The 22625-nt window shown below is 37.6% G+C and overlaps 1 protein-coding gene across 2 annotated transcripts in view; it reads right to left on the bottom strand.

Annotated features, from left to right (window-relative positions):
* CSTF3 (cleavage stimulation factor subunit 3) overlaps positions 1 to 16881 on the bottom strand; it is a 52383-nt gene extending 35502 nt beyond the window's left edge. For both annotated transcript variants that reach the window (XM_033006992.2, XM_042784490.1), the window contains exons 1-3: positions 16638 to 16881; positions 7010 to 7111; positions 6785 to 6880 (exon numbers count right to left, since the gene is read on the bottom strand). In XM_033006992.2, coding sequence (XP_032862883.1) covers positions 6785 to 6880; positions 7010 to 7111; positions 16638 to 16667 — 228 coding nt within the window. In that variant the 5' untranslated portion in view covers positions 16668 to 16881. The remainder of the gene's footprint in view (positions 1 to 6784; positions 6881 to 7009; positions 7112 to 16637) is intronic.
* Positions 16882 to 22625: the final 5744 nt, after the last annotated feature.

The raw sequence follows: 22625 nt of genomic DNA, 5'->3' as shown, positions 1-22625 counted from the left end.
ACTCCCCTCTATAGCAGATTGCTGAAAACTGTCCACAAACTAAATTTTAGAAGAGTATCTTTCTATTTAATAATGCCTATCCTTAAAATGAAGCTTTTCTGACGCTACAGGTTCCAATGAACTCTGGAAATGCTCCCATGCTTCTACACTATGAACATTTGTCACTACCAAATAGTTAAACCCCAGTATGTATCAGATTCAAATCACTGTACTACTTTCTCATGTGTAGTTAGCTGCATGTATAGAATGTGCCACAACCCCCCCCCCCCCCCATGAATGCTGCCTCTGCAACAGTACAGTTATGCATCAATGCATATTTCTTCTCACTTTTGAACTGTTTTATGTAAGAAAGGAAAAGTGTCAAAGCTTACGGTATTAGGTACACTTCATTACAGAAGACCAAAATTCTTTCTGGATGTATACCCTCTGTCGCATTAAAGACATCAGTGAGAAAAAGCATACCCTCATGAGGGGAAAAAACAATGCACACTCTTAAATGAAGAACATTTGTTCCAACAGGACACAGGAGTGCCAGAATAAATGGCTTGCCTTCACAGTTTCTAGCTAAGAAAAGCCACCATATTTCATCATAGCAGTGATTCAAAGCCTTTTCATAGGCTGCAAAGAAATTCTGCAGCAACTAGAGTCAAAAATTATTTTATGTAGTAGTATTAGTAAATAAGGTTTAACAGAATGTGTTCTCAGCCATCTGGCTTCTCAAAATCTGAATAAAGAGCATCAGGTAACTCAACCAGCTGACAACCGGAATCTGGAAGAAATGTGGAAATAAGAAGTAACAATTATAGTTCCCTCAACCATGCAGATGAAGATAATCAATCTGTAGTTAATACAGGGTACACAAGATAGGTCTATATTTTTACTGCTGGTTCTTTCAGGTTCAGACATGAGAAAGAAGCTGAAGTTTGTGCCTAACCTAATACACATGCTCCACCTTCAAAACATCAATAGAAGGATGAACAAATGACTTCAACAAAAGAAAGCACACAATGAGAAGTTTTCACTGTCCTCATTACATTTGAAAGTGAGACTTCAAAAGTGTTGTGAACAAGAGTTTTATATAACTAACACTTCTAATAGGGATGTTTCTGTCACCCCACATGGAAAGAATACAACAGAACAGGAAGTAGTTCATGTTTATTCATGTGAAAACAGCAACACACTATAGAAGAGGGTTCAGAGTAATCTCTTCATTAGGCATCACTTCCACTTCAAAAATTAAAATTCCTAACACTTGCCCCATGGTATTTTTAATAATCAAATACAGAAAACAGAGTTATAAAGAAACCCACTAGTATTGTACCACACATCTTCTGAAACTAGAAATGTCAAATGTGGATAACTTTCTGATATTATACAACTTGTAGAACCATGGCAACTATGCAAGATGTACATGCCTGTATTTACATACTAAGTAGAAAAGACAGGAAAGAAGTTGCATTCACTTTCTAGTTCAAGTCTACAATAATCACACAGACAGAACAACATTTATTAACAGGAATGGAACAAGTCCACACATGAGTAAGAAGAGATCATAAATAATACAGTTGCAAAAAAGATTAAAAATCTCAGACCGAGGTAGTCAAGAATGTGCAATATGGATGTTTGTACAGAGTACCTGTACGGCAGTTTCTCAAAAGCAGAAGTTTACTATGAGAAATGTGGCAGACTAGCAGGGTGGGCATGGGTTATAATGGGTATGCCTTCCATTAAGAAATTAACAAAGATCAGCTAGTACACAATATTTTCAGTTCCAAGTACCGCTAAACAGAATCTTAGCCAAGAAGTCTATTCTACTTTGACTTCTGATCACTCCAACTTCATCCTGACAGAAGTCAGTTCCCATTTTTCCCCAAGCAGAAGAATTCTGGTGGTATGTATAACAATTTTTTTCTGAACTCAGAACCAGATTAAAGTAAAACAGGGGAAGAAAATGCTTTGAAGAAACACAAACATTTTAAACAAAAACAATCATTTTTCTAAATGGTTTTATTTACATTTTTCATATACAAGTACGTTAAATGATACATTCTGACTAGTATCCACACCAGTGTGAATTACATGAATTAAAGATACTGATGTATTGCATATGATGAAATGCAAAACAATCAACCCTAAGCTTTAGTCCCAACCTGAGTCCTCATACAGCATCTGGTTTGTTACCAAGACATCTAAAATTCAAAGTGTTCATATCAAATAGAAGTTATCTGAACAAATATATCTAGTTCCATTTCTTTAGAACAAGCAATAACACAGGAGTCTTACTTGCAAAATTCGCAAGATGAAAAATACATATTGACAGCCAAACACTTTACATGCATATTACTAGCTTTGCATTTATTGCTTCTAGACTTGGAGTATTTGTCACAACTGTCTTGTGGTTATGATTTTTAAATCTTTAATTATGGCAACCTTTCAACCCCTACTAACAACAGTTCAAATTGACCAGGATATAATGCAATATACTCAACAATGAAAAAGGTAAAAAGGTGTGGTGTGAACTGGCCTGAAACATTCAGGACAATTACAGATTAAAGTTTCCACCGAGAGCAACTGGAACTAAAAGTTCTTTAAATCATTAAAAAAAAAAAAATGTTGCAAATACATGAACATAGTTTAATAAATGTGTTTAAGAGGATTTTCAACCGGGTGATTTCTTAAAAGAAAACTAGCAGAGAAAAAGGTGTCAACTTCAAATGCTTACTTCAGAACTACTGAAATATTTACAACACTGGTGAAATAAAAGTTCTTTCAAGGCATGAAAAGCATTACCAAGTCTTTCTGTATCTAAAAGATGGTTCAAACAGTCAAAGAGACAAAGGAAATAGACAGCTGGGCCTATGGGATCATAGGGTATTACATATGAATTTATTTTACATTTCTGTAGCACGTTCTAGCCAGATGCCAAAAGTACTTAAATCACTAAAGTGAGCCTCACAACAACCCTGTGAGGTAGGTAGGTATCTGTTTTAATAATGGCAAAACAGTTTAAACAACTTACCCAAGAAGACACAGCAAATCAGCAGAGCAGGCTAGAATCCAGATCATGTGATCTAGGAATTTAACATTATGGCACATGTGGGACTGAGACTTACATGCTCCTTCTTAAAACTGTGAAAGGGGCACTGACATGTGAATTGATTCAAGTTTTCTGGAAGCAGATTTATACAGGAAAGGTATCAAGAGAAAAATGTGCATTAAGCAACTAGAGAAAACGAGAGTAAGAGTAATATTACTGTACCACTTCCTAAATTTTAGTAGATGAAGAATAACTTAATTTACTTGCTAAAATACATATCAAAACCAGACTGCATAGTCTGTCAAGTTCACTACACAAAACTATTCTCGTAAGTCTTCAGCATTCAAATGCTATGACCCAAAAACGTTGTGAGCTGGGAGTTGTTTCGTCCAATTCTATTATTTCTATGTCCTGCAACTGCTTCTTTGAATGTCAGAAGAAATAAGAACCAGTGTGAGGATCAAAAATTTTTGACAAAATCAAACTTTAATAGTAGAGTTTCCATTAACAAACTGTCAAAGCACGCTCTTCCCAGTTAATCTCTGTGTTCTACTGACTATCAAACCAGTCATAATAGAGAGACCAGAGCATATAAATCAGTGCTTGGCACATAAAATGGAGACATGAAGTATTCAGTTAGTTCAACACAGTCTATGTATCAATAGCAGTGAGTTGGATACACTAAGTGCTGAGCGCTGCTTTACGCTATATTTCACTAGGGAACGAAGTCATACACAAAAACAGTGAGCTGAACACACTGTCATCAAAACCAGAGGTAATCACAGCAGTAAGGCCTGTGCTTAGAAGTTTTACATTACAAAATGAACTGGCATATATGCAGGGAAAGAGTTTTTGTTCATACAGATTATAAACAGTGATTTCTACTTGAAGATTGGAAGTGACTAAAAAGAACACATTCCTCAAGTTAAGCAAAGGGAAATTTAAAGATTTCTAACAACTGCATAGAGTATACAGCTGTTAAAGGGCTAATTCCTTTTTTTGTAAGGCCATAATCTTAACCCTCATCCTAGCTCATCTTCCAATAAGAGACCACCACTATGTAATGATATTCAGCTCAGATTTGTGTCTTTCAGAGGATAAAATTCTCTAGTGAAACACAACCTGCCAGAAAACCACCTGGACTTTTCTCTCCCTTTTTGTCTTTCTGTGATGCAAAGAGGAAACGTTATCATGTTCAAAGAAGAAAGTAGTATGTTTGTTTTGACATCAGGAAAAACACTGCTTACAGATGATTGAAGATTTAACAATTTTCAGATTTAAATACTGAGGCAGTGAAAGTGATTCAAAAGCAATGCTAAACGAAGATTTACCACAGGTTTACTTTCCCATACTCAGGGTTGGAAAGATCTACACTTCTGAACTATCCAAGAGAAACTTTCTAGCAGGAGGACACTACAAAGATTTTCAAGGAAAAAAGCTTTTGGAAAATACCTTCCCTATATTCCTTGTACATCTTATGGCTGCAATAAAGAATCCTCAAAACAATTCCTCTATCTCAGGTAGCCTTCAAAAATTAATTGAAGTCTAAATTTGTATTCAACCGCGCTGTTAAAAGAACATTTGAGAAAACATTTCATTTTGAATTTACTCTCAGATAGGACTGTATATACGATATGCAAATTAAAGCAACACTGACAACAATGCCCAATTGTGTGAATATACTTTTTTTATAGAGGAATTTGGAAATAAAGTTATTTCAGCTTACTGCTATAAATGGTTACATATACTAAAAAAAAAAAAAAAAAAAATGCAGAGATAAGCATGTTGCTTTCTAGTTAAATTCGTCACTATATGGGTTTTGAGAGAAGTTACTGGAACCAGGAAAGAAAAGCTGAAAATTTAAGTCATAACTGGGATTTTAAAAATCTGCCTGTTAAAATGAAAGATAAATTTCTAAAAAGTAACCTCTTACATTTCTTTCAAATATAACCCTTTTTAAGTGGAACCTCTGCCAGAACTCTACAGTCCATGGTTTTCCACTGTTTTGAATAACAGAACCATATATTCAATTTCTCTTACATTTGAAGTGTAGTTATAGGCAGACACACACACACACGTGAACTAGTGATCTTTATGCCAACTCTTTCCTTCTCAAATTTGCCTTGTGTTACCTGGTTACCATACCTGCTGGGTAGAAACCGGTCTTCCTTCCTTCCTTGAAGAAGCACGTAAAAAATTATACCCTAGATTGTTTTAAGCTTTGCCACTGTTAACGTTTCTAAATATTACCAAATTATAAATTAGTTAGAAGGTATCAATTATGGGAGGTAATGTCTGTCAATTTATCTCTGAACATGGTTCAAGAATAAGAAGCCTCAGACAAGAAACTTTATACTGATAATAGTATTCTCTGCTGAAAGATCTCCAATATAGTACAGGCTTTCTGAGGTGGTCTTATTCAGCTCAAATTTGAGGCATGGGAAAAATAAAGGTTTTAAATGAGCCCAGAAATCAGATAATGTAATTAAACTAGGTTAGATTCCAGAGACTAGAATCGGTAGCAAACACTGTGGGGTACAAGAGGCTAATGGATTTGGCTGCAGGGTCCCAGAGGGAAAATACACATCTGTATGTGTTAGTGCATTCATAATGTCCCATCTATGTCCAGTCACTGACACTCCAACTACTACTACAAACTACTGGAAACAAGAGAGTGAAAATTCTATGCTATGTAATTAGGTAATATTAAATTTAGGTTGCACTATTTTGCACAATATCATCTTACTATAAACTGTAATATAAAAATTTGTTAGATTCCCTCCCAATTTTATTTAATAATCTTAAAAATTTACTGCCAGAACACATTTGGATAGGTAATTTAATGTAAAATAAGATATGGTAACTACAGAATGCAGTTTTGACACTCAGATTGCTGCTTAGCAATTTTCACATAAAAGGAAAATAAATTTAGCTATCTCATTTCTTATCTATAGAACACAGGTCCCCCACTCCTGTAGTTCAGCATGTAGAGTATCTGTCTCAAAATGCCCATAAAAAGCATGTCTATTTGCATTAAATATCAGCTACAGAAAATTAAAAAAAAAAAAAAAAAACAGCCAAACAAACAAAAAAAACACCAACCAAAAAAAACAAAACCAAAAGAACCAACCTCAGATTATACAGTGCATTTTGTAGCATGTCACTAAAGACTGTAAATGATCAATGCACTTAGTGGGAAGTTTTATATAGTTATGTAAATAATCACAATTTTGTTGGGATTTTTAGAAGCTAATGAGTTGTGCTAATGCATTTCCCCAGCATTTTCATTCCAGAAATCAGCTTCCATCCCACACCCTCCCTGAAAACGCTGTTCACAGAAACACTCAATTCCCTAAGAAAGCAAAAAAATTAAAAGATTCAAACATTCACAGAAAGTCATTCAAATAAGTTTGTATGTATAAATAAAAAAAAGTCCTCTAAATAAATGACACGGGAGGCAATAAATTGACACGACAAGTAAATAAAAGGCTAAAGCACTCCAATACCATTGAAACGGTTTTAATGTTGTTGCAATTCCATAATGCAACAATCATCAACTTATAAAAGACCCAATACTTTAGAATTCATTTTAATCACTCCTTTGTACCTATTTTACAAAATGAAGGCAAGGCATATTTAAAATCCCCTTTTCCCTAGATATAATGTGCCTATCTTATTTATGCTTATGAAAGTGTAAACTTAAACTCTTATTAAATGTTATATAAGAAAAAATGTAAAAATATTAACCTCTGCTTCAATGTACAGTTTCCAGAATCTGCCAGAACTGGGGAACTGGGCAACAAGGCGTTCATAGGTCTTCCGTGCTTTGTCTATAGGTTGATTCTAAAAATTGAAAATCAAAACAGCATTTACAATATTATGATTTATGTAAATGAATATGCTGATTTTACTCCAGAACCAAATAGTGTGAGTGGACCATAGATAAGGAAATGTAATCCTATGTCACTAAACCTGTGCCTCTCGAATGAGAATGCTCCAAGCGTCAAGGTCATATGGATTTTCTTCTAGTTTCTTTTCAGCTTTCTTCACTTTTTCTGGGACATATTCTGCAGCCTAGAAAAATTAAAGAGAAGACATAAGAGATCACAAGCAGAGTTTGAAAGGTTCTGTCCCAGCTACAAAGTCAAACTAACAACAACATTCTGACAATGTAATATTCCAGTTCTGTTTTTATGCTGGAGGTACTAAATTGTAATTTTATCTGGAAAACAACTTGTCCCAGTAAAATACTGCACTCTTACTATAAGTTCTACATATGTGGTGATCCAGCAAAAAGCTAGACTACACTGACTAAATGTTTCTACAACACTAGAACAAATTTGAGTTTGCCAGAAAATTTATTGCACTATGAATTTTAAACAAGTTTTACCAACCTGAAACAAGTATAGTCAGACCAATTTTTCTATTACAGATCTCTGCCAAACCAACCCAGGTTACTGTACAAGTCATTCTGTACATGCAGGACAGTAAGTATTTTGTATCATGAGTTAGAGATTTAAAAAGAAAACTAGGAGATGATGGTTCTAGCAGCAACATGTACATGTTATCCAAAGCACAATTTCTTTGTTAACCTTCTGATCTGTTAATCAGTGTACTCTTACAGTTGCCCTCCTGTAGTTTTGGCATTAACAACATTAAGGCACTATTTTTTTTTTTTTTTTTTTTTTTTTTTTTTTTTTACACTCAAGACATGTATATTGGAGTTTTAAAGCTTTCTTGATACTATAAAAGCTTTACCAAACTGAACATTAACTGGGTAACACAGTCATTATGATAGTATAGGTTTAAATGTTCTTTTAAAGACTTGTGAAAATATCTTATGATCCCCAGAATTTTTTTTTCTATATTTAACAGTTAGCAGAATAGATGAAAAAAAAAATTACAATCTGATGATTGCATACAGACAAGCTTTAAAACACATACTTGTTACAACCCTAAATTACATTAAGTTTTTAATTAAGCATGAAATATTTTTCTGACCTGTACTCCAGCTTATTTACTACCTTTCCAAACTTGACTCATTTTCAGGCAGATGTTTGCAGTCCCAAATCACATGATCAAGTAAATTCTTGTGTTTGTGAGATGGAGTAATAATTTACAGGTGGTTATTGCTACAAGACCTTTCTTGTGAAATTTTATAAATTAGCTATATAATTAGTGAGAATATCCGATGCGGTATTATATACCATAGTGTGACTGATTTACTGCACATAAAATTCTAAAAACCTGTCAATTGCTTGAAGATTATTTCAAGGAAATTATGTTAATTCTTAATATTGGATCTAGGCCAAAACATAGCTCTGAAGATGAAAAAGACAGTAAACATGACAGACAACTGATACTCTATCAAAGATGCATCACCTAAAGGGAAACAAAGTAACTAGACACAACAGAGGTATGACTTCTAGTAAAAATTAACAAGCATCACTATTGCACATCACTCATGAAGGAAAGCAGATGTTTCAATAATACTAATCCAAGCTATTATTAATGGATTTTACTGGAATACCATTTACAGTGGCATTATTCAAAGATAGGCTGCCAGTGAAGTATTGTACAAAACAGTGACTTAAAAAAAGCAAAGAAAAAGCTGGGGCTAGCAAATGCAGTAAGCCTGAGGTACCTAGGAACATCAACTTTATTTTCAGGGGTGCCCTGTCCCCTTGCTTTTGTCAACCTCTGCAAATGCACTACTATACAAGATTCGCTTACGTTATATACTGACATTCAACATGATCATTTAAAAAAGCTACTGTATTTTAAAATATTTTTCAGCACTACCAGTTAATGTCAGTCCTACCAGCAGGATATAATTCAAGGCATATCTATTAAAAGATTTTAAATTAAATTTACTTATAAAATGGACAAATGGTCAAAAATGTCGCAGAATCATTACTGACATGTAAGAGCAGCTATGCACAAGAGAGAAAGGAAAAAAATTTCCTATGAGGGGCTTTATAGGAGTTTAAATACCATTATTATTCTTGATTCAGTTTTCAAGTCATTCTTAAAATGAATTGCTCAGTACAAAGCAGTGTAGCTCTTTGAAGGCAAGTTATCAAGTCCCACCGTAAACTAAATCATAAAATTTGATTTTAAAAAATCAAATTAAGAATTAGTAGCTCAAAGTTGTCAGCTCAAAAGTAGTAAATTAATAAATTTCCATATGAATATTTTTTCATCCCTAAGTCCAACAAAATGCTGACTCTATAATACTGCTTATTATAGTTAACTGATACAGGCCTAAGATATAAATCACAGTATGAAATGAACTAGTGCTTTTATTTCTTCCAAAATGACATGCAATTTCAGCTTACAGAAAATAGCACTGAAGCTGAAGTTTCCAAAGTTTAAAGACTACTTATGGAAGTTATCTCTACAGATAACCTAAAGTTGACATGTTGTTTATTCAATAAAGCACTAATTCAAATTCTCCCACATCAGTGGTAAGCATTGCTTCTCATTATATTTCATCTCAGTGAAATCTACTTGTCTCAAATATTCAATCAAGCATATATTATTCTGCATGCAATTAGACAGAAATGCCTATCAGGAGTTTTTAATGTCATCTACAAAAAAAAAAAAAAAAAAACAAACACTGTACAAAAACAAGTGAAGTATTTGTGGAAGCACAGGGTCCTACACTGTAAGTAGTGACTTTCAAACAGGAAAAAGTATAGTGGGATGCTGCAGCATGTCTCAACTACAGTAGTAGTTTGTATCTCAAACTTTTAGTAGTAGTTCATTTCTCAAACCTTTCCATCTGACACATAAAACTCAGTTGACACTGCAGTGAAAACAGTTAAGGCTTCCAGGAACTGGATTTCATCTATGCAGATATAGGGCAATAAATTCAAAAAGACTGGAATAAATTAAGCTAGTGAAAAAATGCTGATACAATGATGCATAATCGTAGCCATCCTACACTAATTTTGTATGTTTGATACAGGACTCCTAATATGTGTAAGAAGCACAATAAAAAGTTCAATTCTTTTATTAAAAAAAATTAAAAGACTGATTTCCTAAATTAGCAAATATTCACTAAGCAGCAGCAGATAGTCTTCCATGCAGTTATAGAAGACAAAAATTAGAGGAGCTCTACAGAATTGAAAATAATCATATGATCAGAGTTTTTAGCTAGACTGCTTGGAATTGCTTGTACCTTATGTCATACGTAAGAAAACACCCAACTTCAGGCCAGTGAGCGGTCCTTCTCCAGTCCCTATCCATCTCTAGGATGGATAAAAGCCATCCCTAGGATGGGTAAAAGCCATCCACATTTCAGAGGGGGAAACTGCACTGCAGGAAAATCTGTGTCCTGGTTATATCTGAGCCAACACAAGGCCTCATTGCACTGCACCTTCACAAATAATCGAACTCCTAATATACTGGGGAAATCAACACTTAGGATTTCCAGTCTGCACTGTTTTGCCAGAACTAATTGTGAGTAAAGATGGATTCAATCACACATCAAATCTGTGAGGACATCTACTGCAAGCATGCAGTGAAAGGGAACAATGAGCTTGACTTTTAACCTAGCTCAACTATAGCCAGAAAGACATCTGATCCCAGTTTTGAAAACTGCACATTAACTGCCCTCTGTGCTTAGATCTGCTGTTATCACAGTTCAAGGATATGTAGCTTTTGATTATATATTCTTCATTGTACTGCTTGCACAACAGCCAATACCCTAAACTATGAATACTTAAGTCTTGGCTGTTTGTTCACTGTCATGATCCTGCTCCTAGCTAAGCCTTTTCAGTCCCTCTCTCTAGTTAACAGAGGCATTTGAGTTAATCTCATCCTATAACAAGCCAGTTCAGGGAGTTAAGTCAGCAAAAAAATAATCCTATTAGAAAAGTGATTAACTTTCTAATGGTTCAACTCCTTGATTTCAGGATCAGATGTGATGCCGAATAAAGGATGCAAAACCATATAAGACTTAAGCTGGTTTTAGTTGTGACTGCTGAAGCTAGCATAAAAACTGCACCTCAACTGATACTGGCTTTTAGCTTTTCTTTAGTGCCTGGAAAAAAAAAATGCTGCCAAGAATTGTTGCACGCAAACTGAACAAATACTTTTTTTCCTCCACTTTCGGTAACTGTGTTCAGTATACCTCCCACAAACAACCCTCTGGAGGTCATGGAATTATTTCAGCACTTAAGGTTCCATGTCCAGAAGTATCTGTATCATTACCATCTAGTCTGATTGACAGATTCCCTTTTATTATTTACAGACAGATAAACACCAGTGGGTTTTTAGTTTCAGAGATACTAAGAGTATGAAATGATCTTTATGACCAGTTTTTAAAATCTGAAAAGACCTAAAACCACATTATCCAACAATAAGTTTATGAGTTCCTTTCTGCAAAATACATCAACTGCACAAAATCCAAATTTGAATTCATAAAAGATGCCTGAGGGAACAAGAACAGAAGAAACCAAGTTGACTTTTAGTGTTTACTAGAGTTATCTATCAACCACTTTCAATGAAAAATTCTTGGTTTATACCTTACTGCTAAAAGTGAGAGTTAACTGTTTCCCCAGGCTTCTGAGAATGAACCCTCAGGACTCCAAAGTGTGTAAAAAAAGACCTAGCCAAACACCTCTTTCCACTATTCACACCACCTAATGCATCCAATTGCTTAAAGCATCCTCCTGTTTCCACAAAAGGATCTTCTGCAATGAAAGATTTTTACTTAAACAGCTGTTCCACCTGTGAAGTGGCCCGTTTCAGATGTTTTAAAAACACCACTAATTATGAAGATGTATAAGCCATTGTACACAAAAAAGGCAGGAATTTTAACAGCTAGTTCAGTCAAATTGGTTCTACTTACAAAGAGAGTGTTATGTCCATTAAGATAGAAGCTACTCTTTGGAGGTTTCAGCTGTCTGTTGCACAGTTTAGTACAGTCTGGACTTCAACAGACCCAGTGAACATTATTTTAAATATATTAACATGCAACTTAACAAACTTTGTTAGTTGTCTGGTTAGGTTAATTTACAAGTTTGTCTACCCTAAGGGTTTTTTTCTTAAAGTTTAGCTGTATGTGCACAGAGCAAGTTTAAAAATGTTCAGTAACACACCTCTTCACTACACTACAGTTACACCTTATCAATCCTTGCACTTTCTTAAATCTGTTTTTAATGCCTTACACCTCCTTCTATTTTATCACTAAGTCAATTCAGTTGTGAACACAATCTTGAGAGAATTTTTGTCCTTTAAGACTGGGTCACTATTAACAGATATAATCCAGCATATTAATATTAAATAATTTTAAAAGGATACTTTTGTAAGTACTGCCCTCCCTGCAACATACTCTGGGCTGCTTTATCTCTCCAAACAACTCAAGAGTTTTAGATTAGTAATGATTACCATTCTTTCCTCATGAGACTATTTCTGAAAAGCTAACATTTAGACAGACACACTTTCCCCTTTTAACATCTTGGTATCCCTGGAACTTACTGACCCTGGAAATGCAGCTAAAATATGAAGATTACTTATAATTGTGTAAGAATTGGAAAAAAAACAACATTACTCACTCAAAAGTCTCCCTCCACCAATCCTTGTGTTCATTCTGTTTACAACCTGTTCCTACAGTACATGTAAACAGTGACAGTAAACCCAGTTTTCCTACATACCATACAAAACAATATGCTCTTAGAGGAGTTCCTTACAAATGGCTCCTCTCAAGATGTTAAACCCACATATTCCTGCAAGAATAAGCTGCTTTCAGTATTGCACTCAATTACATGCTTTTAAAATGTTAAGCTAAAGCTAATAACACTGTTGCATTCTGAATTCAGAAACTTACACAATGTATTATATCAAAAAGACAGGAGGCATGAATGAGACTAGTTAAGGACAAAAGTACCAGTAAGAAGCCAGAATAGACTGCTTTAGAGGTCTTTTCTGTAGTTACAGAGATAACACAGACATCTTTTTTTCCACAGCTTAGTCCTGGACCGTATTCATATTCATGCAAAGTACCATGCACCACAGACTGGGGTATGTATCTTAAACAGTTACTGGAAGCATGAAATGCATGTTCTAGCCTTGAAAGATTAGAAGGCAACTAATGCAGGGGTAGAGCAAATATTGCATCAAGTCTTCAAATAAAATTGATGCCTGGCAAGTATATATTTATTAAGTGGATAAAAGGAGTGGTTTCGTCATGGTAGAAAGAGGCAGAGAGCACAACAGTTTTTCATCTTGCTAGAAAGTACATGAAACAACCATCACATGACTGAAATAAAACTAGATGTGTACATTAAGGTCCAGAAAAACTTAAAGACCTACACAGGTGCATGTATGTACTCTTTGTAACCTCAACACATGAAAATACTGGGAAGATCTTATCAGGCATTTTTCTGGCAAACATGACAGATGCAGCCTTTCAGTCTACAAATGTGGACTTCTATCATATAGACAGGGTTAAGTGTCTGGTATTCTAAAAACCAACCTTGGAAATTCCCGTTTCTGAAACATCACATAGACCTGGACAGGAGTCTGGCAGGGACCTAACAGATTTTAAGCCCTGACATCATTCCACTGGTTCTGTAGAAATTACACTGGGTCTAGCATAGTTAACAGAGTGCAAGAATTTTCAATATACTGCAATAGTGGTGGCTACATCACATTTCTTTGCCCCACTGCTCCAGTCTGTTCTACAGTAACAATGTAAGGATGAGACAACTTAGCTTAGACTCCTGATGTATGCAGTAAAGCAGCCTAACAGTGCCTGGAGCTAAACTCAGCCTAAACGCAATAAAGTCACATTTCAATAGCACTGCCCCGGTACAATACCTTTACTCTTCCACCCTCCCTACATCCAACATTCCACAGCCTGTTCTTCCTTCCCACACTACCACAACTTTGTACTTGCTGGAGACAGCACGGCAATTTTTTATTCACGTGGCTACTTTTGGAAGTCCCCTCAAAACCTTAAGATCTGGGAAGCAAGATGCAGACATCCCTGTGTGCCAGTGAGTCAGAGCTAACAATTCTGATTTGTCAAAGATCTTTAACATCTGCATCATACACTGTCACATGTACAACTTATGCACAACATAGATGCAAATTAACTGTACAGTCACCCCTTTATACTCATCTATGTCACTGTCAATGAAAATGGCACCCAGAAACTCAGAAGCTGGCTGTGGAAACAGCAGATGAAACCTGAAGCAGGAAAGCCAGATGCAATCCAACCTCTGCCTAGCTTCAGCTTCCTACAGAAAGGAACATTTACAACCACAAAAATATCGTGCATGCAAAGTTAGAGTACCCTTCAGATAGCACTAGGTTGCAATATGTAACAGCTGTAGTGTGGGGAGGGGAGCAAGGCACAACTGCCCCAATCACAATGCTTGCTACTCCTTCCTCCAGAGACACAGTGAATTTAGTCCTATCATGCTCTGTAAGACCACAGACTGGCACGAAGGCTTACTTTGGTTACACCTCCCTCACTACACAAATGGATAAATGGCAGCCTACTGTGCAGAAAACTTCATGATAGCATTGCTAAAGACATGGATATCCAACTATGGCCTATCTTAACATTACCAGTAAGAAACAGAAGTCTGCCAGGGTAAGAAAAAAAGTCACAGAGGACAAGTTACTGAAACTGAAGGAAATTGATGGAAGGGAGGTAACAGACCAAAACAAAATTAGAGACTTCTAGGAAACCAGAATCCAGAGGCCTGAATAAAGAGAATGAAGTAGCAAAAAAAAAAAAAAATAACCCAGCCTGTAAGAGTTGGGTTTTCTATTATTTTTATTTAAAGTGTACCTAACATGAAAACAGTAATCACATTGTGTAGAGGATGAACCTTAATATGGATAAAAAAAGAAAATCCAAGCCATATGTCAAACTATATACTTTACATAGTCTGCAAATAATGATCTGCAATTTTTTGAATGCTAAAACCCTGTGATATGGCATAATATTAAAGCTGTTACTTTCCAGAAGAGCTTTTACTTCACAATATAAACAGTAATTCAACCTTTTGCATATTAAATTCTCCCTTGCAAAAGAAAACCTTGTCAGCCTTGTTTTTACCTAAATAGCAATGTATTACAAGCTACAGAAACACACATTACTTTAAACAACAGCTTAATTATGCAATTAAACATCAATGTAATTTTAAAAATATTGGAATGGGTTGCTTAAATGTGAAACATATTACACATATGATTATCAAAATTTTATTGGCGCACAGCCTTACACCTTTGTAGCCATCTACATTGTGATGAAGTAAATCATTTTGAAGAATCTCTTGCTTAAACATACTACATGTATACTTATTAGCCTGACCAGCTTTGAGCATACAGGCTGGTAATTCATAGGATACTGTCCTAATGAGACAGAAAGTGGGTATTTTACATTCTGAGCACTTGTTTTTCCCCACAAATTGGTGAGTTTACACTCCACCCTTTCAGAGTACAGGCCCAGACAAAAAAACATCACCTATTTTGTAAAGAAACTAACATTCTACAATGAAAAAGCTTCTTAACAGAAGAGTAATCCATCAGTTTATTTTTGTAAGATACATGGGCCACCAAGGCATGCCACAGTGCTATCAATCACTCCTTCCTCAGCCAGGAACTTTCATCCCCACCTCTCCAATTAATACCAATTTTAAAGATAACCTTAACTATTAAAAAGACCTGTTTAAAGAAATTCTGCCAGTAAGTAGGAAGCAGTTCATGGTAATACCAGATTTAAAGAGATGACATACAACACTCTGAACCTGCCTAGAAAATAACAAGTTATGATAAATATTTTAGTTTATTAAAAAAAAGCCAAAACCAAGGGAAACAGTAGTTATTTTATCCCCATGAACAAGAATGCTGCATCACAAAGATTCTTTATTAAATAAGCATATTTTATTGTTTCTAATTTAAAGGTGTTCTAATCATGCCTTATTCTGGAGGAAAATGGTATCGCTAAAGAGGCATGCAGCCTTATATGTTAAGTACATACGTACAGCAAGCGCTAACATCACAAAAACTACAACTGTATCAACGTAAACAGCTTATCCGGGTTTCAATTTTCTTCTGGAGTGCGTGTACTCAATGACCACGAATAAATGAGATCGGGAAAGTGAAGCCCACTGGAGTGTCTAACGTCCACCTCGACCTGAATTAAAGTTCGCTTACCAGAAACGCAAAGGCTGACAGTTTTTCGGAGCGTTGCCGGTTTTACCGAGGGCGGACGCTGGGAGCGACTCCGCGCACCCCCTTCCCCCCAGCGCAACGTTTCACTGACAGAATAAACCAGAGTTCCTCAAAATGGGTGTGTACGGTGGGGGAGGGGAGCCCTTCGCCGCCCGCCTCCCCTGAGAAGCGCAGCAAGGCTGACGGGCGTGGGGAAGAGGCAGAGGCCGCGCTCCTCTCAGCTCCCGCTGCGGCCCGCCAGTGCAACGGCTGCTCCGGGCGACCCCACACGCTGCGCCATTCGCTTAGCCCCGCCGAGGCTTCCACAGCGCGGCCGACCACCGGGCAGCCCCAGCCCGGGCCGCCCCAGCCTCCATCATTCCCCTCAGGGAGCGGCCTGCCACCTCCCCCTCCTCCCGCTCACCTGGTCGCCAGCAGCTCCCTCTCCGGACATGGCGTATTAAAACAAGGCTAGGACACAGAGGCCCCCAAACAGATTAAAAACCCCTTTTAAAAAGCGCCCGGCGCTGCCGCCGCCGCCACCGGCAGCTCCCCCGGCCGCGCCAACCGCCGCGGCCCAGTGCTCCAGCAGCGATAGCGAGAAAATGGCGGCGCGGCGCCTCCGGCCCGGCTTCCGGCGGGGGCGGAGCGAGGCGGGGGGAGCGGTGCCGCTCCGCGCGGGGGACGCTGGGAAGAGTCGGGGGCGGTGGCGGGCGGGAGGAAGGAAGGAAGTGCGTCACGGCCGCGCGCGGAAGTGGTGGGTGGGCGCGGCCCTGAGGAAGCGGAGATGGCGGCGCAGGCCCGGTGGTCGGGTCCCCGTGTCGGGCCTGGGTCTTCCTCCCCCGCGTCGTGGGGGTTAGGCTGGGTCCCGTGGGCCACCTCCCACCAGGACCCGCGCTCACGGCGCTCCTAAGGGCCGCGGTGCGGGCGGTTGTTCTCATCGCCCGTTTCCTGGCGGGCTGCTTACTGTGGAAACTGAGGGACCATGGGCAGAAACTTTGGTGATCTTTAGCACTGGCCCTGCGGGCTCATCATGTGCTATTTCATTAATGAAGCATTGCCTCCCGAACAGTCACTTCTTTGCAGCAAGCCAGCACCCTGCCCTTGGTGAGGTAACGTCAGCAATGTCTGCGTGCAGTAGACCTGTCCCTTGCACCTCACAAGAGCCCTTGTTAATCAAGGAGGCAAGTTCAAAAGACAAGCTAAGAGGTCATCATCTCAAAAGACCTCAGGGACAGAGGAGGTAGCTACCGGTGAAGATACTTAGCTTTATTTACAAAGTAATGACCAGTCTGTCAGAGAAAGGCTTTGAACCAGCCACTGCAGAGAAACTGTCTGCTATGTGAAACAAATTCACTGAAGGAGTCTTGGCTGATACCAAGGCGAAAGCTGACTTAGCTGCCTTTACGACTGCAGTGTAAGTGTTCTTAAAATTGTATAATACAGTCACATTTATGCAGAAATAATTGAAGTAACATGATACTAGCACTCTGGGTTCCTTTCTGCCTCATTTTCCAAAAGTCACCTGCTTAAACCACAAATGTGTAGAAAGAGGATGTAAGGAAAACATAATATGTAACCTTTTCATCTGAAGCTTGACACCCACCCCCCCCCCCAAAAAAAAAAAAAAAGAGGAGCAGTTAGCACTTACTTGACCAATCTGTGGAGTAACCTTTGTCTTCTCAGTACTGAATTTTGGTTCTGTTATTCTTCAGAAGTGAAATACAACCATGCCTATCAGCCTGTCTCAGTAGATAGGCTGTCCTGTTCTCTGATTTCTTAGAGGATAGTGATTTTGTGCTGCGAGGCTAATTCGTTGTTCCTTATGGGCTATTTCTTCCATGTTACAACACATTGTGTTTTGAAAATATTTGATACATAAATATAATTTCAAAAAAACTGCATTTCCAACTCATCAGTGTAATGTTTTTCCATTTCCCATCTAGGAACCAATTCCTTATAAGTGATTGCTTAAAACAATGCTGGTGAAACTTAAGTAGATAACATGCATGTTATTCTAGGCCTACAGGTTGTCAGCTGTCTTAGTGGCCTAGTTGAAATTTTGTTCTAGTTCTTTGTTTTTGTTTTTTTTTTTTGTTCCAGGTATATTTCTATTCAAATTTTAGCTGCTTCTTGTCTAATAGAATGAGTTAGTAAATAGCAAAATGAGTTATGCCTAATGTCATTAAGACTTTTGTTCCTTACCTTCAATATCCCCTCACCCCACATAGTAAAATAATGTGCTATCTCTTAAACTGATGTGATTCTTGATTTCTGTAATTCCATGCATAGAAGAGACCTCGGGCAAAACCCCGGCTGCTGTAAATACAAGCAGTGCCTATTCCCCTTCCGTCGAGTGTTGCTGTGATAGCTTGAATGAACTGCAGGTCTAATACATAGTCTTAACTTTGAAGTGGTAGAGAAAATTGAAAGGATTACTCATATACAGAAAGAAAAAAAAATTAATTCTTATTGATATGTTATACCTTACCACATCAGCCCTGATAGCTTTCCTTGTTTTGCAGTCAAATGTGAACTTTTTCACAACTGTGTGATAATAAAGATGTTTATGTTTTGGTGTGGATCTCACAAAGGGCAGTATTAATCAGAAAACTTGTGTGTAAATGATAGGTTGTGTTTCAAAGTAAGTTTGAAAATATTTCCTTGTCTTAAATGTAGAGTTTAGGTATAACAGTGTTAGCTTAACTCAAGTTTTGCCTCTCTGTAATTTAAATGCGGGCCTCATGCAAATTTCTACTGGCTTGAGTTCAGTCGCGTTGTAAGTTTATGTTAGCCGACCCATTTGACAGGCTGATTTAGAGTTTTCTTGTTGATGGTGTGGGAGCAAATAATAGGGATGCAGCAGCAAAGCTTACAACAGCTACTTAGTTGCTAATTCCCTTTTCGTAGCTCAAATGTTTCAAAATGTGGCTGTTCCTTCCCTTCCTTCTGAAGCTGCATCATTTCCTAGCTCAAGGGTTCTAGCCTGAAGCAACTGGAGCAGTGAAGACATGATTACAGGCCTGTCTGCTTGGGAAGGCTGCACTTAAATTTTCAGATGGTTTGTGATATCAAAGCAACAGGGCATTGCTAATAGGTACTACGCTGTAGTGATTCATGCTTAGTTCAGTAACTGACATGAAACTTTATGGCAAGCTATGAGTTGACAAGTGAGCCACTGTGGATTATACTGCTCTGTGAATGTTGCAGAAATTGAAAACAAATTGGAAACGGAACATGGATTGACAGCTACTATACCTGCAGTTCAGTCGTAGCTAAATATTTCTGCTTGGAAAAAATAGACAAAAATTATATGTAATTTAGGAAAAAAAAAAAAAAACAACAAACCTGGAAGAAAATGAGATCTATGGAGATGTTGAACCTTAAAGAGGGCTTCCAGGCCAAGATCTCGGCAAACCATAAAGTGGAGGAAACTTGAAACTGCTTTCACAGAGTTGGGGCAGTAGTTATCAAATAAAAGTGACATACCTGTCTTCCAAGTGGTTTTAGCTGCCACAGTGGATTGTTTTTTATTACTAGTTATTAAATTGGAGTTTTTGTGCAACCCTTTTCGTGCAACTCTATAACCACTAAAAACACTTTTCAGAAACATTTTTTCAAAAGGATTCACTCACAGAGTTAATTATGTCTGCTCAGTGCTAGAGAGAATGTTTATAGCTCTTAGATTTGAACTGGCCTATTAATTTCTGTGTGTTGATGCTGAATATCAAGCTACATGAATACAGGGGATGCTGGAAATTGTCCTCCCCACTCAGTCATAAAGTTATTGGAGGCTGTGGACTGTGTCACCCCTCCTCTAAGATGGATTTCAGCATATGTAGGGTGAAGACATGTTGACCTGAAAACTGAGAGACCCTGTCTTACTATTGGCCAGTGATGGTGGGCCCTGTTGTTTCCTCGGTAGGGAGTACTGCAGTACTTGACTACCCCAGTAGAGCCCATAATCTGTCCTTTTATATTTCTATATTGACAACAACATGGGAATTCCGTGAACTAAAAAAAAGTAGGTAGTCTAAATTTATATTCCCGTAGTCCATAATTAAGAATTAAATTCATCTTTCTGCCAAACTGGTTTTGCTCCCTATTTGACATCCTCTGGTTTAGAGTGAGGTGTGTCTCACTAATTGATTACATCAATGGCAAAGATGAGGAAGGAAGCAAAACCCAGCCTAATAAGCTTTGCTGAGTTGCTTTTCTTGGGCTCTGCACTGGTACTGCTGGAGTTTGTAGTAAAGAGTGAAGGAAGCATCTGGGGGTATTTGGGTGGTGAGGAGGAGAAGAAAATAGTACTCAGCTGAAAATGGTATCATATAAGGATCTTTCAGCTGACAGGAATGTTAGTGGGTGAAATTCTTTGCATGGATATGTGACTGGAAGGAGCTGGGGCATCAGATCTGTTGCCTGAGTAATATTCTCTGAAAAAGGTTTCTTTCTAGGCATTTTCTTATACTGATTCTGTCACATGCAGCACAGCACTACAGAGAGCCTGTCTTTGCTCTAAATACATGACTTAGAGGTGTTGAAGTAGGAAATTGGAGCAGTGAGCTGCTTGCTCATTATGTGAGTCTCAAACTGATACATGCACCGTGGGGTTTGGAATACAAAGACCTTAATATGTCAAAATGATGTAGCCTGGGTATTGGATTTGTTGCTGCTTTTATGTTGCTGGATCCAGTGGCGGTCTCATTTATCATCAGTAGTTGGGGAGGAGATGTCTTATTTAGTTCTAGTTCTGCCCTGTTTCCAATTCATGCCTTCAGTTGTCATCTTTCCCATTTGACTATTGTAGACAATCTGCGCAAGAAAGGCATGGTAGGCATACATCGTGTGTGTGTTGATCCAGCTACCAGTGTCTGAGGTACTGGTGATTATCATCCCAGTAGAGGTTTACCATATGGAAAGTGCAGAGAGGGTCATGCGTCATGGAAGATGTCTAGATTACAGGAACAGAAACATGACTTATGACAGCAGTAGCAAAGGATGAAATTCTGTGTCCCCTGTTACCCAGTGAATTGGGCTTTATGATCACAGTCTGTTATGAAATTCAAAAGAAGGGATTAAGTGACATGCAGTGGTGAATGATGTAGGTGTAATGCAATGAAGGGAACTTGCTTTTCTGGAGAATAGAGAAATTTATCAGGTTTAAAAATTAGTTTATTTAAGGAGTGAAACTAAATTAGAAATTTAGTATACAAGCAGAGAACAAAGGTAAATGGGTTAGTGAAAAACTAGGATGAATCGTAGAAAATAATTGTAGCATACTGCATAGTTGTAGTAATGTATTTTAGTAGTCTAATAAGATTCTAAAATTATGGATTGAATTCTAGCCTCCTCAACATCTACTCATTTGCTTGAATTGTCTGTCATTTAATGCTATTTAACACAGTATTGCCTCATTTATTTTTTGTAAGCAGCTTTTTAGCTTTCCAAGAAAAGTATAAATAATCCACATGTAGACCAAACAAGCTTTTTCTGTATCTTGTTCTGGTTTTACTCCAGCATTCTTTCCCAATATAAGTAGTTGTTCTCTTTCTATAACACTACTTGCTGTTGTGGATCAGTATTAGTATTCATCAATGTTTATTTATAGTACCTTGTGGATTCTTTGGAAAATTTGCCATAATGATATGGAAGCTGAAGCTGGATCTCTGTCTCTGTTTAAAACTGTATTTTCATGATGAAACATTAGGCAGTGAAAATAGTGCTGAAAGTTGTTTAAACCAACAGCTGGATATCCTCAGAGGCAGGGTTACATTGGTTTTTCTCTTAAGATTTGTGGACAGATATTTACGGATTTACCATTTATAGTCCACATACAGTGAGTCCAGCATGTCCTGAATGCTTTGGGTGTATAGTATGTGTACAGATCAATTCTCCAGTACATGCACAGCCAGTCTCGCATGTCCAGCAGCCATTTCTGTGTCATTCCTGCATGCCTACCGCCAGGCTGCAACAGTGTCTAGGTGTCTGAAAATCGGAGAGAGACTAACATCCTCCAGTTCTGCCTGGACAAAACTTCCAGGCAGAGAAATAGAAGGAATCAAGAAAAACTCAAATTGCAGAACAAACTTTAAAACAAACAAACAAACAAAACCCAACACCAAACCCCCCCCCAAAAAAAAAAAAAAAAAAAAAAACAAACAAAAAAAACAAAAACAAAAAAACACAAAGCAAACCAAAGCCCCTCCGCCCTGCAAAAATCCTAAAACCGTAACACCAAAAAAAACAACCAACCAAAAAAAACCAACACCCCCCCCCCAAAAAACACAAACCAAACAAACAAAACCCTCACACAAATGAAAAACCAAACCAACAAAACCCTGACTGAATAATACTGGTTTTCTGTGTACTAGATTAAAGTGGAGTCTAAAACAAGCCTTGGAGCTAGAGG

This window comes from Tyto alba, unplaced genomic scaffold (assembly GCF_018691265.1).
Source record: "Tyto alba isolate M040663 unplaced genomic scaffold, T.alba_DEE_v4.0 Super-Scaffold_8, whole genome shotgun sequence".
Taxonomy (NCBI): Eukaryota; Metazoa; Chordata; class Aves; order Strigiformes; family Tytonidae; genus Tyto; species Tyto alba.
The sequence above is the reverse complement of the archived record's forward strand: the minus strand, read 5'-3'. Positions and strand labels throughout refer to the sequence as shown.